We start from the raw sequence: 17,110 nt of genomic DNA, 5'->3' as shown, positions 1-17,110 counted from the left end.
GAGCATGCTCTCTTACACTGCGCTGTGGCTAAAAACATCTGGTTTAACAACAATATCGTATCTGAAAATATTACGTCCATATCTGACTGGATCTTCTCATGGGAAAATCATAGTCATCTCTGCTATACCAGGGGAAAGATTCACTTTGCGACCATTTTATGGATTTTATGGAAAGTGAGGTGTGACCACTGCTTTCAATATGAAATCAATGACCTTAGCAAAATTATCAGAATGATCGAAAACTTTCCAAAAATCAATATTAAACAGGAGAAAATAAAACATACTACTAGTGAAAAATGGCAACCCCCGCCCCCAAATTTTATTAAAGTGAATGTAGATGCATCGTTTACCAATGTAACATCCAATGTGGGAATTAGCTTGATTGTTCACAATGCAGAATCAAAATTCATAGAAGCGAATGTAAAATCCACTAGAGCCAGAAACAGTGAAGAAGGAGAGGCGATGACAATCTTACACGACCTCGAATGGGCGAAAGCTAATCAACTCAAGAATATAATCGTAGAAAGTGACAATGTCAATCTCATCAAACATCTCCACAATAAACATCACACGGTACACTGGCAATCTTTAATCCACATCCGCAAAATTCGTGAAAGCAGAAAAGATTTCGAAGTGGTGAAATTCAAGTATACAAAAAGAGAACTCAATTCCAGTGCAGACAGATTAGCTAAATGGACAAGAAAGAAAGACGCGAGCAAAATTTGGAAGAATGTACCTTGTATTTTAGTTAATAAATATTGTAATAACGCTGTTATTTAATATATGAAGCTAGTTCAACAAAAAAAAACAAAAATGTGCATATTATTTAGATAATTGAAGTCAATGGCACAGGGGTATAATGCAACAACATGGCCTCATCAATCATGATCATCACAGAATAATTTAATAATTATGGTCTATCTATATATATGGGCTCAAAAGGTAGCCTAAAACTATAACATAAACATTCAAACATGGCTCCTATGGGTACGGTTCAACTCATTTCTAAGGAGACCATCAGACCCTCATCTCCTACTCCCCCTCATCTTTCTACCTGTCCTCTCTCACTTCTTGATCTCATCATTCCTCCAGTTTATGTCTCTATCATTCTTTTCTTCGATTCCAAATCGAACTCTAAAGCTGAGCTTGATTCTGACCATCGTCAAAGTTTACTTAAGAAATCATTATCAGATACGTTAACCCACTTCTACAATTTAGCCGGTAGGATCAAAGATAGCTTCTTTGTTGATTGTAACGACGAAGGTGTTGACTATTTCGAAACAAAAGTCAACGGTGTCATATCTGAATTTATGAACTCTGATGTGCATGTACTCAACCAACTCTTACCTCATGCTGATGTCTTGTCACCAAATATGTCCAAGGAAGTACCCTTGGTTATTCAAGTCAACATGTTCGATTGTGGCGGAATTGCAATTTCAGTTTCTATGTCTCATAGGATCTCAGATGCTTCCTCTATAACTACCTTCCTCAACACTTGGGCAGCTATCTCTCGTGGGTCAACCGAATTCTTGACTCCTACTTTTGACACCCAATCTCTCTTCCCTCTTCGACCATTACCATTTCCCGCATCAGACAAGTCTGTTGAAAACCTAAGTGACAAGACAACAAACAAGTTTGTGGCGAAGAAATACGAATTTAACGGGGCAAAGCTAGCTGCTTTACGTGCCAAAATAGCGGCCGACTCACCAGACTCAAAGTTACCTACACGAGTAGAAGCTGTGTCGGCTCTAATATGGAAGTCACTGATGACGAAATCGGACCCATCATCGAAACACACATCGGTCTTACTCCAGGCCGTGGACTTGAGAAAGAGGATGGACCCACCATTGCCTAAACAATCATTTGGGAATGTAGTGTTAGTGGCAACATCAATGGTGTCAAAGGATAATCAGTCCTTGGATGAATTGGTGGGACATATTCGGGACGCTATAAGTAAGATCAATGGTGAATACATAAGGACACTACAAGGAGATAATGAAGAGTTTCTAAAGTTGATAGGTGGGATGGTCCATTTGACCACACAGGCTGAGGCTGATATATATGTGATGTCCAGTTGGTGTAGGTTTCCAATGTATGAGAGTGATTTTGGATGGGGAAAACCAGCTTTGGTAACTTGTACTTCTGTTGAAGACATGGAGATACATGGGGTTCTTTTGATGGATACAAGAGATGGGGAAGGAATAGAAGCAAGCTTTAAGCTCAAAGAGGAAGACATGGCCTCTTTAGAGCTCAATGAAGAGTTCCTCGCTTTTACTTCATAAGCAAAAGATCTGTATCTAATCAAGTGAAATTTTTATTATTATTTTTTTTTGAAACCAAGGCAACCATTTCCATTAAAAAGTGACAAAATCACATTGTTTACATGGATGATACATCATTCTTATTTCTCTCCTATGAAAACTTCATGAGAGTTACATACCTTTAAATGCAAAGTGCCTTATGAAGAGAAAGAAATGGGACTAGACACAGACTCCATAAAATGACCCTAAAGGTCGAGAATGAGAAGACCCTGAAGGTCGTGAATGAGAAGACCCTAAAGGTCGCAAATAAAAAGACCCTAAAGGTCGACAAAAAGAAATAATAATACAAATACTAATACTAAAATAACCACCGTAGTCTACACCGGAAAGTCGTCGCGTCACCAGAAAAACCGTTTTCATCACCGGAAAACCGTCCTCATCGTCAGAGAACCGCCCCCATCACCGGAGAACCACCACCACAGGGAAACCGCCGTCAATGCAACCACCCACTACCCCATATCTTAACTCACCGGAAAACCGCTTTTGTCGCCGGAAAACCGCCTTCATCATCGAAAAACCGCCTTCATCATCGGAAAACTGCCATCACCATAGAAAAACCGCCATCACCATAGAAAAACCGCCATCAATGCTAAACACCACAAACCAACACCACCATCACGGAATCCACAAAGTCCCCCACCACCACCATTAACCACAAACAACCCTCTTCTCCCTCACCACCCCACCACTACCATCATTCACAAAGGAGAAAGTCATCATTCTTTCACCCTTAATTGCTCCACCAGTCATCATCCACCAGTATTGTCACCATTCTACCTTCACAGACCAACCCCCAACATCCTCTGGATATTCAACTTCCACTGTCGCCATGACTACCGTCACCATCTTGCTCTTCACCGACTGAATTCTAATGTATGGGATCTTGATCTAAATACTTCCACCAACACAACTGGCTATGGAATTAAATTGAGTTTTTATCAATAGTTACTGATGAATGGATGTTGATCTTGTTGTTGAAATAGAGTTGCTATGAAGATTTGATGATCTATGATATTGATTGTTGAGAAATTTGGATGAAATCTAGGATGAAACTTGATAGATATTTTTGTTATGATTGTCTTAATGATTCCTCTAGATGAAGATTACAAATATGGGATGCATTAATAATCGATAAACCATGAGATTAACTAGATTGAGAAATTTAACCAGATCTACTTTCTCTCTCTAAAGTCTAGAGAGGGAAACTCTCTCGTTTCATGATATAAACGGCACTCGTTGTTCGATTAATTCTTATTATTTTGAGTGTTGCTATCGCTTGACATAAGTTTTTTAATATCCAATTTATTTGTTATCAACTAGGAGTCTAGGAACAAGTTTTAATTTGATGAAAAAGACTTCTTTAAGATCTGATTTTACTAGACAATTAAGTAAATACACAGAACAACCAAATTATACAATCAATCAACATATAAAAATATAAAAAGATCTAGACAGAATGGATATTTAGAACTATACCAAAGTGCTCATGGTTTGGTTCGGTTAACCACCTAAACCACAAATGAGTGTTTGGTGGGGTCTGGATACTGAACCAAAGATACATATTATAATTTTTAGGGTTATATCCCAAATGGCCCCGAACTTTGTGACCAGCTTCCTGCCTAGCCCTCTAGATTAGCGAAAATACCCATATGGCCCCCTTTTAGCCGTTACCGTGACAACACCGTGAAATCCAACTTTTCTCTACCGCAAATACCCTTCCGTGTTAAAGGCGTGCCTGACAGCCACGCTCCCATCAAATCGAGACATTTAATACCCAGATTTTCCTTTTCGTCAATTCCAACACAAGATTTATCCTCTCTCTCCTCTATTTATTTCTTCATCTTTACCAATAGCAAGTTTAAATCTCTCTCCTTCATTTACTTCTGCTTTCCATCTTCCTCACCATTAACGACTGGTTCATGAGAAGATCAAAAAAAGAAGACATGGGTGGTGCCTATACAATTTGACATATCTAGGTTATTCTATTCTCCATTTTCCCCCAATTTTCCCCTTTAACTTCTCTGGTTTTTCGTTTTCTCTCTCTAGATATGTCAAATTTGTGATGAAAAAACACATTACGGTTTAGATTGTCCATGGATCTACACTCCCTGCAAAGCTACAAAATGTATAGGCACTCGACGTGTTTCTACTGCGAGGAACAGGGAAGGTAAAGTTCGAAAATACCTAGCTTGTCAGTTTATTACATGCCATAGCTTCCAGTGGCTTGATGATGCGAAGGAGGAAGTAAAAATTGGATCAAGTGTCTTAAGATCTTCACCGGTTTCAAGAAATGGCTCAAGTGCTTCAGATTTGCCTAAACCCTGCTTCACCTGTGGTCAGCTTGATCATTGGGCTAAGGAATGCCCATGGAAAGATACACCTTGTCCGAGATCACATTACACAGGTAGGAGGGTGATCTGAACTTCCTTAACGACTCAAATTATGAGAGAAAATTCTTTACTTTTGGTACTTGCAACAAATTCGATTGGGTCTCGGAATGGATTGATAAGGTTGAAGCACCCAAAGGAAAGTGTAAGATGGTATGTAGTGAAGTTCCTTATGATGAGTTCTGTAAGGATTTTATGAAAAAGAATGTTATGTAACCTATAAGCTTTGTAACAAATTTCAGTATGAATGACATTTTATTTTGCCTATCTTTGTTCTAGCTGCTGTTGGTTGGAGTCGACAGATAAGTGTGTCACATATGGAGAAAGGGGGTCATATGGGAAAAGACTGAAAGATACAATGTTCTACACAACAATCTTAAACATATCAATTTACCAAGTTCAAACCACATTTATAAACACATCTAAAATACCAAGTTCAAAACACATTCATAAACACATCCAAAATACCAAGTTCAAAACATCATTCATAAACATCCAAAATACCAAGTTCAAACTAAACCTTAACACAACGTAAAAACACCATGTCCAAAATACCAAGTAAAAACACCATGTCCAAAACAGTAACCCTAACTAAACTAAACACCATTCATCAACATCAAAAGACGTTTCAAAAGCTATCATAGGACGCCCGGGTCTCGGCTCATACTAAAGTAGGTTGTGCGTCGTCCTCCTTGACCCCTTCGCTCGGTGAAGAGGGGCGGTGTGTCGGACCTCCCAGGAATTACTAACCTTGGCCTAGTGAAAGGCCGCGATTGAGTTTACTGACTTTGCTGTCCGACTACACTTTGCTGACTGGCTACACTATGTTGTTGACTTCGCTCTTGACTTTGCTGCTGACTACCTTGTTGAGTCTGCTCACTGTGCTGACTACCTTGCTGAGTCTGCTCACTGTGCTGACTACCTTGCTGAGTATGCTCACTGTGCTGACTACCTGGCTGAATCTGAGTTCGACCTCCTGAATTGCCCCCTCTCCCTTTCCGTCCACCTCCTCTTACTTTACCCCATCCAGAGGCTCTCCTACCTCTTCCTCTATCTCTTCCTTGCTGACTCTGAGTTCGACCTCCTGAAGATGATTCCCCTACATTGGTGCATTCGGTGGGGGGGGGGTCCTCTGCAACTCTTCTTGTTGTGGCCTCTGTTACCACAAGTTGTGCAGATGTAACGGCCATCTTCGGCCCGATCTCTCCTTCTTTCCTTCCTTGGTCGGCCTGGTGGTCTTGTAAGTACAGGAGGTCTTACTACATATTGGGGCTGCAATCAGGTCCAACATGAAAAGAACATAAGGAATACGTTGTGAAAGGGGGGTAAATAGGAACGGGGGCTAAATAGGCAAAAGGGGGCTAAATATGAAAAGGGGGCTAAATAGGAAAGGAGCCAAAAAGGAAAAGTTTACCTCTCCCCAAGAATTGGGACAACTCGATGGTCATAGGTCTTCGTAAAGGCTTCAACAGTGAAGAAGGGTCTGCAACACCTATATATGAACAGAAGATTACATAGTATAAGTTCAAACTTAGTTCAAAATTTCAACATAAGGAAAGGGGGGCAATAGGGAAAATAAATCTTACTGTGTCAGATCTTCTCGCCTAGGCACTATAACAGCCAGTGCATGCACACATGGCAAATCAGAGATCTGCCATGCACAACAAGTGCAAGTCTTCAAGGTCAGATCTACTTGCCACCTAGCCCCATTAGGGATAGAAACATTCCAAAGAGTTGCGTCGGATGGTGATACAATGTAGTGCCTGATGCCCTCCTTCCTTTTTGTCAACTCCTTGTCCACTTTTGGTACCAATCCATCCTGTTTCCATCCCTTGGCCTTCATCTTTCGGTTGTAAATAGATGACATAACCATCATCCAGTACATTTCAATCATCTTGCACAAAGGTTTGTCTCTGAACTTCAATATTTGACTGTTGAAGCTCTCAGAGAAATTGTTGGTGATGTACTCACACTTAGCAGCTTCATCAAAATGAGATCGTGCCCATGTACTTGGGCCTTCTCTCATAAGCCACTGTTTGGCGACTAAGCTGGTACTTTCCAATACGGTCATCCACCTATCAAACCCACTCCTGGTATATGAATTGGCTGCATTCCAAGCCAATTCTTCAAGATGCAGACCAGGGTGGACCCTTTTGAAGTTTTTGTACATATGCCTGAAGCAGTACCTATGCCTACCAGGACCAAATACAGTATCTATTGCATCAACTAAACCTTTCTGTTGGTCTGAAATAATTGTAAGAGGCTGAGGGTGCCTCTGTAGATGACCTCCAACAATCTCAAGGAACCTTGTCCAGGTTTCCTTACACTCATTTCGACAGATGTATATGGCTATCAGAAAAAGCCCATCACAAGCATCAAGAGACATGATAGACAGGCATAAACCAACATACCTTTCAGAAAACACCCATCAAGACCTAGTACTGGTCTACACCCACTCAAGAATCCATCAATACTAGATTTGAAAGTGACACACATACCTGTGAATTTGCCATTGTTGTCATCTCTTGAAACAGTTGCAATGCTACCTGGGTTAGATAGAAGTATCTGTCTTGCCATTTCTGGTGCGAGACGATAGCCTTCTTCAAAATTCCCGTTAATCTTCTCCAACATGATATTCTTAGCATTCCAGGCAACTTTATAAGTCACATTAACCCCATGATGAGTCCTTACCCATTTCATTATAGCATCAACCGTCATGTCTTGATTTCGTATAAATTCCTCCAACAGACCCTGTGCTATCCACTGAGAATTGGCCATTGGGTTTTTATCTTCATCATCAGCAGCACAAGTATGCACAAAATTACATTTCGACCCAACCCTATAAGTATTGCCATCACTCATTAGATCAATGTAAGTATTGCCATCACTCATTAGACCAATGTAAACCTTCCACTCACAACTCGGTTCCTTACATCTGTACGTCAACTTCTTCTTCTCATTCTTCACTTGTTTGAATGTGAAATGATGAGAGATGGCATATGACCTGATGAATGATCTGGCCTCATTAATGGTTGACCACATCATGCCTGCCACCAGTTGTTGCTCCCCAACTTCTCTTTCGGCCCCTACCTCCTCTGCCATGTACATATTCTGAGTCCCTTTAACAAAATCTAAATACTCATCGCATCTTGAGTCGTATTCATCATTTTCGTCCTCTGATGAATCCATACTCTGATAACCTTCTTGAGGATCAACATTCTCATCTAAGTTACAACCTCCTCTTCTTCAGTAGGATTATCGTCATCCCCTCCTTCAGTTCCTCCTACTATGACCTCTTCTGTCCCCACCATCTGTCTTAGTATCGATCTACATGTATCAACATCACTAGACATAAACTGATCCCAATCAAAGTTGGCCCAGTCAGTGTCGTTTCCTGTTTGGCCCCATACATCCTCTTCCATTTGGGTTCTTATGGTTTCTCCCCCAACCTCTACATTTCGTTGATCATTTCCTGTTTGACCCCCTAATTCCTCCTCAACTTGGTTTGATTCTATTCGTACCCCTAAATGTTCCTCCATTTCATCGTTTCTGGTTTGACCCCCGAAATCCTCCTCAACTTGGTTTGTTTGTGTTCGTACCTCTAAATCTTCCTCCATCTGATTGTTTCCTATTTGGCCCCCTAAATCTTCTTCCATTTGATTGTTTCTTGTTTGACCCCCCAAACCTTCCTCCATTTAATTGTTTCTCGTTTGACCCCCCAAATCTTCATCCATCGTATCAACCTCAGTATCTCCACCTATGTATCATCGCCCTTGGTGAAACAATTACTCGCTCTCTAGGTAACCCTTTTGTAAGTGGATCCGCTAGGTCATCCTTATATTTGACATAACCTACTGTTATCACTTCTTCTGACAGAATTGCTTTAGGATGTTATGTCGTTGACGAATGTGTCGTAACTTACCTTTATAAGTTTTACTATGTAAAGTTGCAATAGCTACTTTATTATCGCAATGTATATTTATTGCAAGCACTGACTTAGTCAATATTGGAATATGCTCCAGGAAGTGTCACAACCACTCTGCCTCTTCTCCTATATCCAGAGTAATGAGTTCTGAATCCATTGTCGATCTAGCTACGCAAGTTTTCTTTGAGAATTTTCATGATATGGCAGCCCCGCCCAGTGTGAATACGTATCTACTGGTTGACTTGGTATCATCGGTATCTCAGATCCAGTTGCATCTGCATATCCTACTGATACTTCTGCATATTTGGTATATAATATTCCATACTCTTTAGTGTGTCTTAAACACCTGAGTACCTGTACTTTAGCAGTCCAATGTTCCTTGCTCGGATTGAAAGTAAACCTACTCAGTTAGTTAACAGGATAAGCTATGTCCGGACGCGTACAATTCATCAAGTACATTAGACTTCTGATGATCCGTGACTACCTATCTGGTTTACTCCTTGAGCATAATTTTTCATCAAATGCATGGTGGGATCTATCGGTGTCCTAGCTGAACTCTTATTATTCTAGCTAAATTTTTCTATAGTTTTCTCAACGTAGTGAGTTTGAGATAATTTTTTTCCAGAAGAACTTCTAGAGATTTTTATTCAAGAATGGCTTCAGCACTACCTAAGTCTTTATGTCAAAATTCTTGGACAATATCTGTTTGGTTTTTTATGATATCAATATTATCTCCCATAATAAGCATGCCATCTACGTATAAACATAGAATTACACATCCTTTAGGAGTGACGTTAGTGTAGACACACTTGTTGCACTCATTTATATTAAACCCATTCGAAAACATCACGTGATCAAATTTCAGGTGCCACTGCTTAGGAGTCCGATTTAATCCAAAAAACGACTTTACTAACTTACAAAACATTCTTCTCTTGACCGGGTAAGACAACCCCTTCTGGTTGAGTCATATAGATCTCTTCTTCTAGTTATCCATTCACGAAAGTTGTCTTTATTACATCCATCTAATGTATTTCCAAATTTTGGATAGATGCCAACTAACAATGTTATTGACCTGATTCCAATAACAAGAAAGTAAGTGTCGAAATAATCTAGACATTCTCTCTGTCTGAATCCTTGAGCCACAAACCATGAATTTTGGGTGACGTTGGAATTAACCCATAAAATATTGTATATATGCAGCTCTATGACCGTTAGTAGAGATGCGAGCCTAGGTACATATATAATTGTTAATTCGTAGTTAGGGTTGTTATGTCACGAACAGATGTATAATTGTTCGACTATTTACGATTTTATAATGTGCATGTGTATGTCGAGGTTAACATTAAATGGCGGTGCATTACTATTTTTTTATTATTACATATATATATATATATATATATATATATATATATATATTGTTACAATTTACATAGTCGTGCCAAGTGAGAGAGAGAGAGAGACGGGTTTTTTAGAGAGAGAGTGACGGTTTTTTCAGAGAGTAACAAAGTGAGATCATCGATTTCCGGCGGAGGGGCTCCCTGAACCTCCTTCACTATTGAGGGAGAATTCTCCTATTTTAGTATTAATTTAGTTTTTGTTTTATTTTTTACATCTTTCTGAGGAAGGGGGAAAAGAAGTAGTTGGTATGATGGCGGTTCTTCGATCTTCATGGAGTTCTTCTTCTTCCATTTCACCAAATTAAAGATGTCTTGCAAAAAGGAAAGAGGGATGGGCATCATCATAAAACAATTTTGATTTGATATTTGAAGGTGAAAGGAAAAGAAAAGACTGATATATCTTCGCTCAAGAAGATAAAGTTATAAAATAACTCAATCTTCATCTTTAAAATCAAATGCCAATGTCTCCGGTGACATTCATAATTCTCTTCCCAGAAACTTGGTGGTGTTCTTGATGCAACCGTCATTCGTCTCTACTTGACTCATCCTTCTTCATTAAGTATAATAATGTTCATGACGTTTAGGGTCTTCTCAGTCGTGATCTTTAGGATCTTTTTATTTGTGACCTTTAAGTTTTTTTTTTTTTTGCAATATTGTATTATTTTCTCTTCATGTTGTCTTTACTTTTGTACGTTTCATGTTGTAAGTTACTTTAGTAAATCCATGTTGTACTCAACGGAGTCAAAGCCTCAAAACCATGTAATGTGTTGGATTGTATTCCTAAGTATGAATGAAATTCTGGTTTAACTCATATATATATATATATATATTATGCGATTATATAAAGGGTTAGTGTTATATATCTGTAAATAAGAGAGGAAGGTATCTTTTTCCCTCCTCCCAATTGCTAGGATATAGTCTGATGAGTTTATCTCATATGGCAGAGATTTTATCTCTCAACATTTGATGGTTGGGATTTGATCTTTTATAATCTAAAGGTTTAAATTAAGTGAGAATAAAAAAAAACCTTCCCCCACCCTAATAACTCCTTCCCGCCCAAACACACTCTCTCTCTAGCTCTCTGTCTTCCCATCTCTCATCTTCTCGACTGTCTCTTCCTCGCAGAGAAGCGGTCTTGGCCTTTCCTTCTCACATCTTTCTTGCAAGTATCCCTTTCTGGCAAGTATCTCTTCCTCTCTCCAGGATTTTTATTTTGTTTTAGAAACTTTGAAAGGGTAAAATCATGAGTTTTTGTTTTGATTTTATTCCTGAAATCAACCCCAATTGAGACTTGGTTGTGACACACCGTTTCATTTCTTCAGGTTCCTCTCTCAAACTCCAAATTCTTTAGTAAGTAGAATTCATCTTCTTCTCTACATACTTCATTGCTTTAAAATTTTAAGTTTTGGGTTTTTATAGGATGAATTCATCATTCAAGAGGATTAGAATAAAAGATCATAAGTGGATTCAAGAAAGGGTGTTTGAATTCAACTAAATTTCCAAAACTTTGAACTAATCATCAACAAATCTTCCTTCTTTCACACCATATCTTCAGACCCGGATATCACACACCCTTTCTTGAACCCACTTATGATTTTTTCATCTAAGCCGCTTGAATGATGAATTCAACATATAAAAACCCTAAACTTAAACTTTTGCAGGTTGTGCCTACAAAAATAAAAATTGTGTTCAAATAGGAAAAGAGGAATAATGTGTTTGGGATTAGGTTGATTTGGATTTCCGAAGGGTAGAAATTATTCTTTTGTTTCCAAACGGCAGAAATTATAGCCTTCACTAGATGTTTCAGCTTGACTTTTGATTTTCGAGCTTCTTATGATTTGGATTTCCAAGGGGCAGTAAGAAAAGCTTATAGGGGAAAGTGGCGCGATAAATAAACTTCATTTAATCGACTAAGAAATGAAGTAACAATACACGGAACCAATAATCCTTAAATTGTGTCATAACTTAGATCTAGAGTTACGATTTTAATATAATTTTTGGGGCTGTAGTCCAAAAAGCTACACCTAGACCCACTTTTAGTCCACCCTAACCCTAATATGAAATATAAAGCCAAAATATTAATTTAAACGGATATATAATCCAAATGGTTCCATCTCTATAGAAAACACAAATCTCTAGATTTCATATTAAATTATAATACCAATAATGACCTTATATATAAGACAATACCTTCTTTTGAATATAAATCCCCAAAAATTCTATTTTCTTTTTTATCTCCCACTTTCTCTCTCCAATCTGTTCCCAAATAACAGAAATCCTTTATTCTCTCTCTAAAGCCGAGACCCAAACCCTCTATTTTCTCTCTGTAAAACCGAAACCCTTTTATGATACAGAAACCATTATTCATTCTCCATTTTTGAAGCTCGAAATCTTCTTCCAAATTATTTCACCAACCCAACCACCATCGTTTATTTCGAATTCCATCATCAAATAGCCAGGTTCGCGTTCATGAGAAGAACAACAGCTACTTGTAATGAATAATGTTCTAAAGATGCATCTTTCTGTTTAATATTCTTCATCATCATCTTTAAACATATCCACAATTTTCATTGTAATCTGTTTCATCTGATTCGTTTGTGTGATGTTATATGTTACTAATTTCTGTAATGTTATTCAGGTACCGTAAATATGACATTTGGATAAACATGAGATATTTTCTTAAAGAAGACCAGTGACTTCTTTTAACTGTAAGTACTTCTTATTAGACTTAACCATCTAAGTAGATAAATAGTGAACCGACACGATGAATAAATACAGAAACAGTCATCCGATTGTAACTTATGATCGTGCACATAGTTTGCTTGATCTGTAACGCGTTTGAAAAAACTATCCGTGCTCCACGAGCACGGATTACACCCTCGCAATTATATGTATCACATGTAGAGTGATTCACGATCACCTTTATGCTGGTTTAGCTCGGTTTGGAGATAATTAATAGTAGAAATATGTCATTATTGTAGTAGATTATAACCATGTGTCTCCCACTTTTTTTTTTTTTGTTGAAAAATGTGTCTCCCACTTGGTAAAATATATTATTCTCCAACTCAATTAAATATCATGACAAGTGGCCCTCTTTATGACGGGTCCTAGGCCTGATTTTATGTTTCATTGCATATAAAATAAAATGAACATAAATGTGCATGTTATATAATTGAAGTCAATGATATTGGATTGTAATGCAAGAACATGGCCTCCTCAATCTTGATCATCACGTAATAATTTAATGAATTTGGTCTATATATATATATATATATATATATATATATATATATATGGCCTTAGAGTGTAGCCTAAAACTATAACATAAACACCCAAAAATGGCTCCTATGTGTACGGTTCGAGTCATTTCTAAGGAGACCATCAAACCCTCTTCTCCTACTCCCTCTCACCTTTCTACCTTCCCTCTCTCGCTTCTTGACCTCATCATTCCTCAAGTTTACGTCCCTATCATTCTTTTCTTTGATTCCAAATCAAACTTTGAAGCTGAGCTTCATTCTCATGATCACCTTCATAGTTTACTTAAGAAATCACTATCAGATGCCTTAGCCCACTTCTACACTTTGGCTGGTAGGATCAAAGATAACTTCTTTGTTGATTGTAACGATCAAGGTGTTGACTATTTCGAAGCGAATGTCGACGGTGTCATGTCTGAATTTATGAACTCTGATGTGCATCTACTCAACCAACTCTTACCTCATGATGATGTCTTGTCACCAAATATGTCCAAGGAAGTACCCTTGGTTATTCAAGTCAACATGTTTGACTGTGGTGGAATTGCAATTTCAGTTTCTATGTCTCATAAGATCTCAGATGTTTCCTCTATAGCAACCTTCATCAACACTTGGGCAGCGATCTCTCGTGGGTCAACCGAATTCTTGACTCCTACTTTTGAAACCCAATCTCTCTTCCCTCTTCGACCATTACCATTTACCGCATCGGACAGAACCGCTGAAAACATAAGCACCATGACAACAAGTAAGTTCCTCACAAAGAGATATGTATTCAACGGGGGAAAGTTAGCTGCTTTACTTGCCAAAATAGCAGCCGAGTCGCCAGACCCAAAGTTACCGACACGAATAGAAGCTGTGTCAGCTCTAATATGGAAGTCACTGATGACGAAATCGGACCCATCATCAAAACAAACATCGGTCTTACTCCAGGCCGTGGACTTGAGAAAGAGGATGGACCCACCATTGCCTAAACAATCATTTGGGAATGCAGTGTTGGTGGCAACATCAATGGTATCGAAAGATAATCAGTCGTTGGATGATTTGGTGAGACATATTCGGGACGCAATAAGTAAGATTAACTGTGATTACGTAAGGAAACTACAAGAGGATGATGAAGAGTTTCTAAAGTTGATAGGTGGGCTGCTCCATTTGACCACACAGGCTGAGGCTGATATATATGCGATGACAAGTTGGTGTAGGTTTCCTTTGTATGAGAGTGATTTTGGATGGGGAAAACCAGCTTTGGTAACTAGTACTTGGGTTGAAGCCATGAAGATGCAAGGGGTTCTTTTGATGGATACAAGAGATGGGGAAGGAATAGAAGCAAGCTTTAAGCTCAAAGAGGAAGCCATGGCCTTTTTAGAGCTTAATGAAGAGTTCCTTGCTTTTACTTCGTCACCAAAAGATCTATATCTAATTAACGAAAAATGACTGAGAGATCCAAATTTTGGGGGGTAAATGAGAGCCCAATCAATTTTCGGCAAAAAATGTGAAGCAGGTCCAAATGTCAGAAAACAATACTATTTCCTGGTTTTATTTTTTTTTCCTCCCCTTCTTGCCCTTGGACGAGATATTTCCCAGTTTTCTGACACTCTGACGCGAGACAGCGAATTAATTAGTTTCCCGTACATGACGTCACAATAGAAAGACATTCAGATTTTTTGAAATTTAAAAAATGGCACCATTTTTGACGAAATTTCGGCCATTTTTTTGGATCCCGCCACTGTATTCTGTTCCAATTCCTTCTTTGTTCCTATTTATACATCCAAAGATCTTCCTCATCATTCTTATTTTGCTTCACATTTTTATCTTCTCCATCTTTTTCAATCTCTAAAAGCATCGAAGTTTCCAGTTCTTTCTCTCTCTAAAAGTTTTATGTTCTTATTTATCTCCTTCATCTCTTTCATTCGATTTATTTATTTCTTCATCACTTTAAATCTCTAAAAACATCAAAGTTTTCAGTTCTTTCTCTCTTTAAGTTTGATGTTCTGATTTATCTTCTTCATCTCTTTCAATCGATTTATTTATTTCTTCATCTCTATGTTTTTTTTATTTATTTTGTTTCCAGATCTTTCCAGATTTATACATCCAAGATCTTCTTCATCATTCTTATTTTGTTTCACATTTTGGAAATATTTGGTTTAAAGTTGACCAGTACATCCAAGATCTTCTTCATCATTCTTATTTTGTTTCACGTTTTGGAAAGATTTGTTTCACATTCTTATTTTGTTTCACATTTTAGAAAGATTCGGTTACAAAAAAAAAAGAAATTGGTTTAAAGTTGATCAGTACACAGAATAATTCTCGGTACACAAGAAAATTTCCACTACAAAAATGTCTAGTACAGAACCAAATTTTCAGTAAACAAAACAATTTCCAGTACACAAGAAAATTCTCCAGTATAAAAATGTCTAGTACATAACCAGATTCCCAGTAAACTGAACAATTTCCAGTACACAAGACAATTTCCAGAAAACAAGAAAATTTCCCAGTACAAAAATGTCTAGTACATGACCAAATTCCGAGTACACAGAACAATACCCGGTACACAAGACAATTTCCAGAAAACAAGAAAATTTTCCAGTACAAAAATCTCTCGTACATAACCAAATTTCCAATACACAAGAAAATTTCCCGGTATAAAAATGTCTAGTACATAACCAGATTCCCAGTAAACTGGACAATTTCCGGTACACAAGACAATTTCCAGAAAACAAGAAAATTTTCCAGTACAAAAATGTCTGGTGGATAACCAAATTCCGAGTACACAGAACAATACACGGTACACAAGACAATTTCCAGAAAACAAGAAAATTTCTCAGTACAAAAATGTCTAGTACATAACGAAATTCCCAGTACACAGAATATATGAAAACAAATCAATGGAAAACTATCAAAAATGAGGAAAAATTAATTTTGACAAAAATACATGTAATTTCGTTGTCATTGATATTCGTTCAATCTTTGATCGCAATTACCAACTTTTTAGTTGTGACTTAATCCTTCGATCATCTTCCAACGCATCCACAACCTACGAGTTCAAGAAGACGAATACGAAGAATCGACAAGTATTTTTTCTCTCTCCAAGTCGGACACTTTAAAAAATTACGTGCTCCAACTTGCGGGGGGGGGGGAGGGGGGAGTAATATGATACGTGATATAAAGGCGGATCATAAATAAGAGATCCGGCGGTCAAGATGAGTTCTAGAAATACTATACGTGTGTAACACGTGTATGTACGTAACGGATCGAGAAGACGAGATCCGACGATTAAGAAGAATTCAGAATATTTGAAGATATATTAAAAATATATGTGAAGATTTAGTTTCTTATATTCAGAATATCTATTGTAACTATATAATGGTAATATTAGATAGATTTTATATTATTTCCTAGTTTAGTAATCAGAAACTAGGAAACCCTAAGTCATCTATAAATAGGAGAGCGTTCTAGGATTCAAACTCATCGAGTTATGTAACGGATCAACCACATACAGTTGTATGTGGTGATTATTAATAATGAAGTAATTTCTCCGTGGATGTAAGTCTTAAGTATCCGACCGAACCACGTTAAATATCGTGTCATTATTTTATGTTTATCTATCCGATTATATATTAATCGTGACTTTATCACATCTCAGATTATTATATAATCGTGATTTTAACACTAGGTAATTGTTTGATTGAAGCTTAATTGGAATTACACTTCCCATTGAATTGACCGAAAGTGATGTAATTTTACTTGTATCCATTGTTTTAGAAGAAGAGATAAGAGTAACAGAGATTTGGAGTTTTAAAGAGAGACTGTTGGTGATTGAGGATGAAGAAAA

At 37.7% G+C, this 17,110-nt stretch overlaps 3 protein-coding genes across 3 annotated transcripts; 2 read left to right on the top strand and 1 right to left on the bottom strand.

Moving 5' to 3' along the window:
- The first annotated feature begins 942 nt into the window (after positions 1-942).
- On the top strand, positions 943-2,336 carry LOC147542585 (stemmadenine O-acetyltransferase-like). The gene has a single exon (XM_086636990.1). The coding sequence runs from the start codon at positions 975-977 to the stop codon at positions 2,280-2,282; it is 1,308 nt and encodes a 435-aa protein (XP_086493116.1). The 5' UTR covers positions 943-974; the 3' UTR covers positions 2,283-2,336.
- A 3,631-nt stretch (positions 2,337-5,967) lies between these two features.
- Positions 5,968-7,897, bottom strand: LOC147542584 (uncharacterized). Its single transcript, XM_086635312.1, has 4 exons — positions 7,120-7,897; positions 6,295-7,057; positions 6,123-6,200; positions 5,968-5,980 (listed from the first exon to the last, which is right to left on the bottom strand). The coding sequence occupies exons 1-4, from the start codon at positions 7,895-7,897 to the stop codon at positions 5,968-5,970; spliced, it is 1,632 nt and encodes a 543-aa protein (XP_086491438.1).
- A 5,440-nt stretch (positions 7,898-13,337) lies between these two features.
- On the top strand, positions 13,338-14,825 carry LOC147542583 (stemmadenine O-acetyltransferase-like). Its single transcript, XM_086636969.1, has one exon. The coding sequence runs from the start codon at positions 13,369-13,371 to the stop codon at positions 14,710-14,712; it is 1,344 nt and encodes a 447-aa protein (XP_086493095.1). The 5' UTR covers positions 13,338-13,368; the 3' UTR covers positions 14,713-14,825.
- The last annotated feature ends 2,285 nt before the right edge of the window (positions 14,826-17,110 follow it).

The sequence above is a fragment of the Eschscholzia californica genome, unplaced genomic scaffold (assembly GCF_041429995.1).
Source record: "Eschscholzia californica isolate CP2 unplaced genomic scaffold, dmEscCali1.0.p SCAF_4, whole genome shotgun sequence".
Classification (NCBI taxonomy): Eukaryota; Viridiplantae; Streptophyta; class Magnoliopsida; order Ranunculales; family Papaveraceae; genus Eschscholzia; species Eschscholzia californica.
Note: the sequence above shows the minus strand (reverse complement) of the source record. Positions and strands in the feature narration are given on the sequence as shown.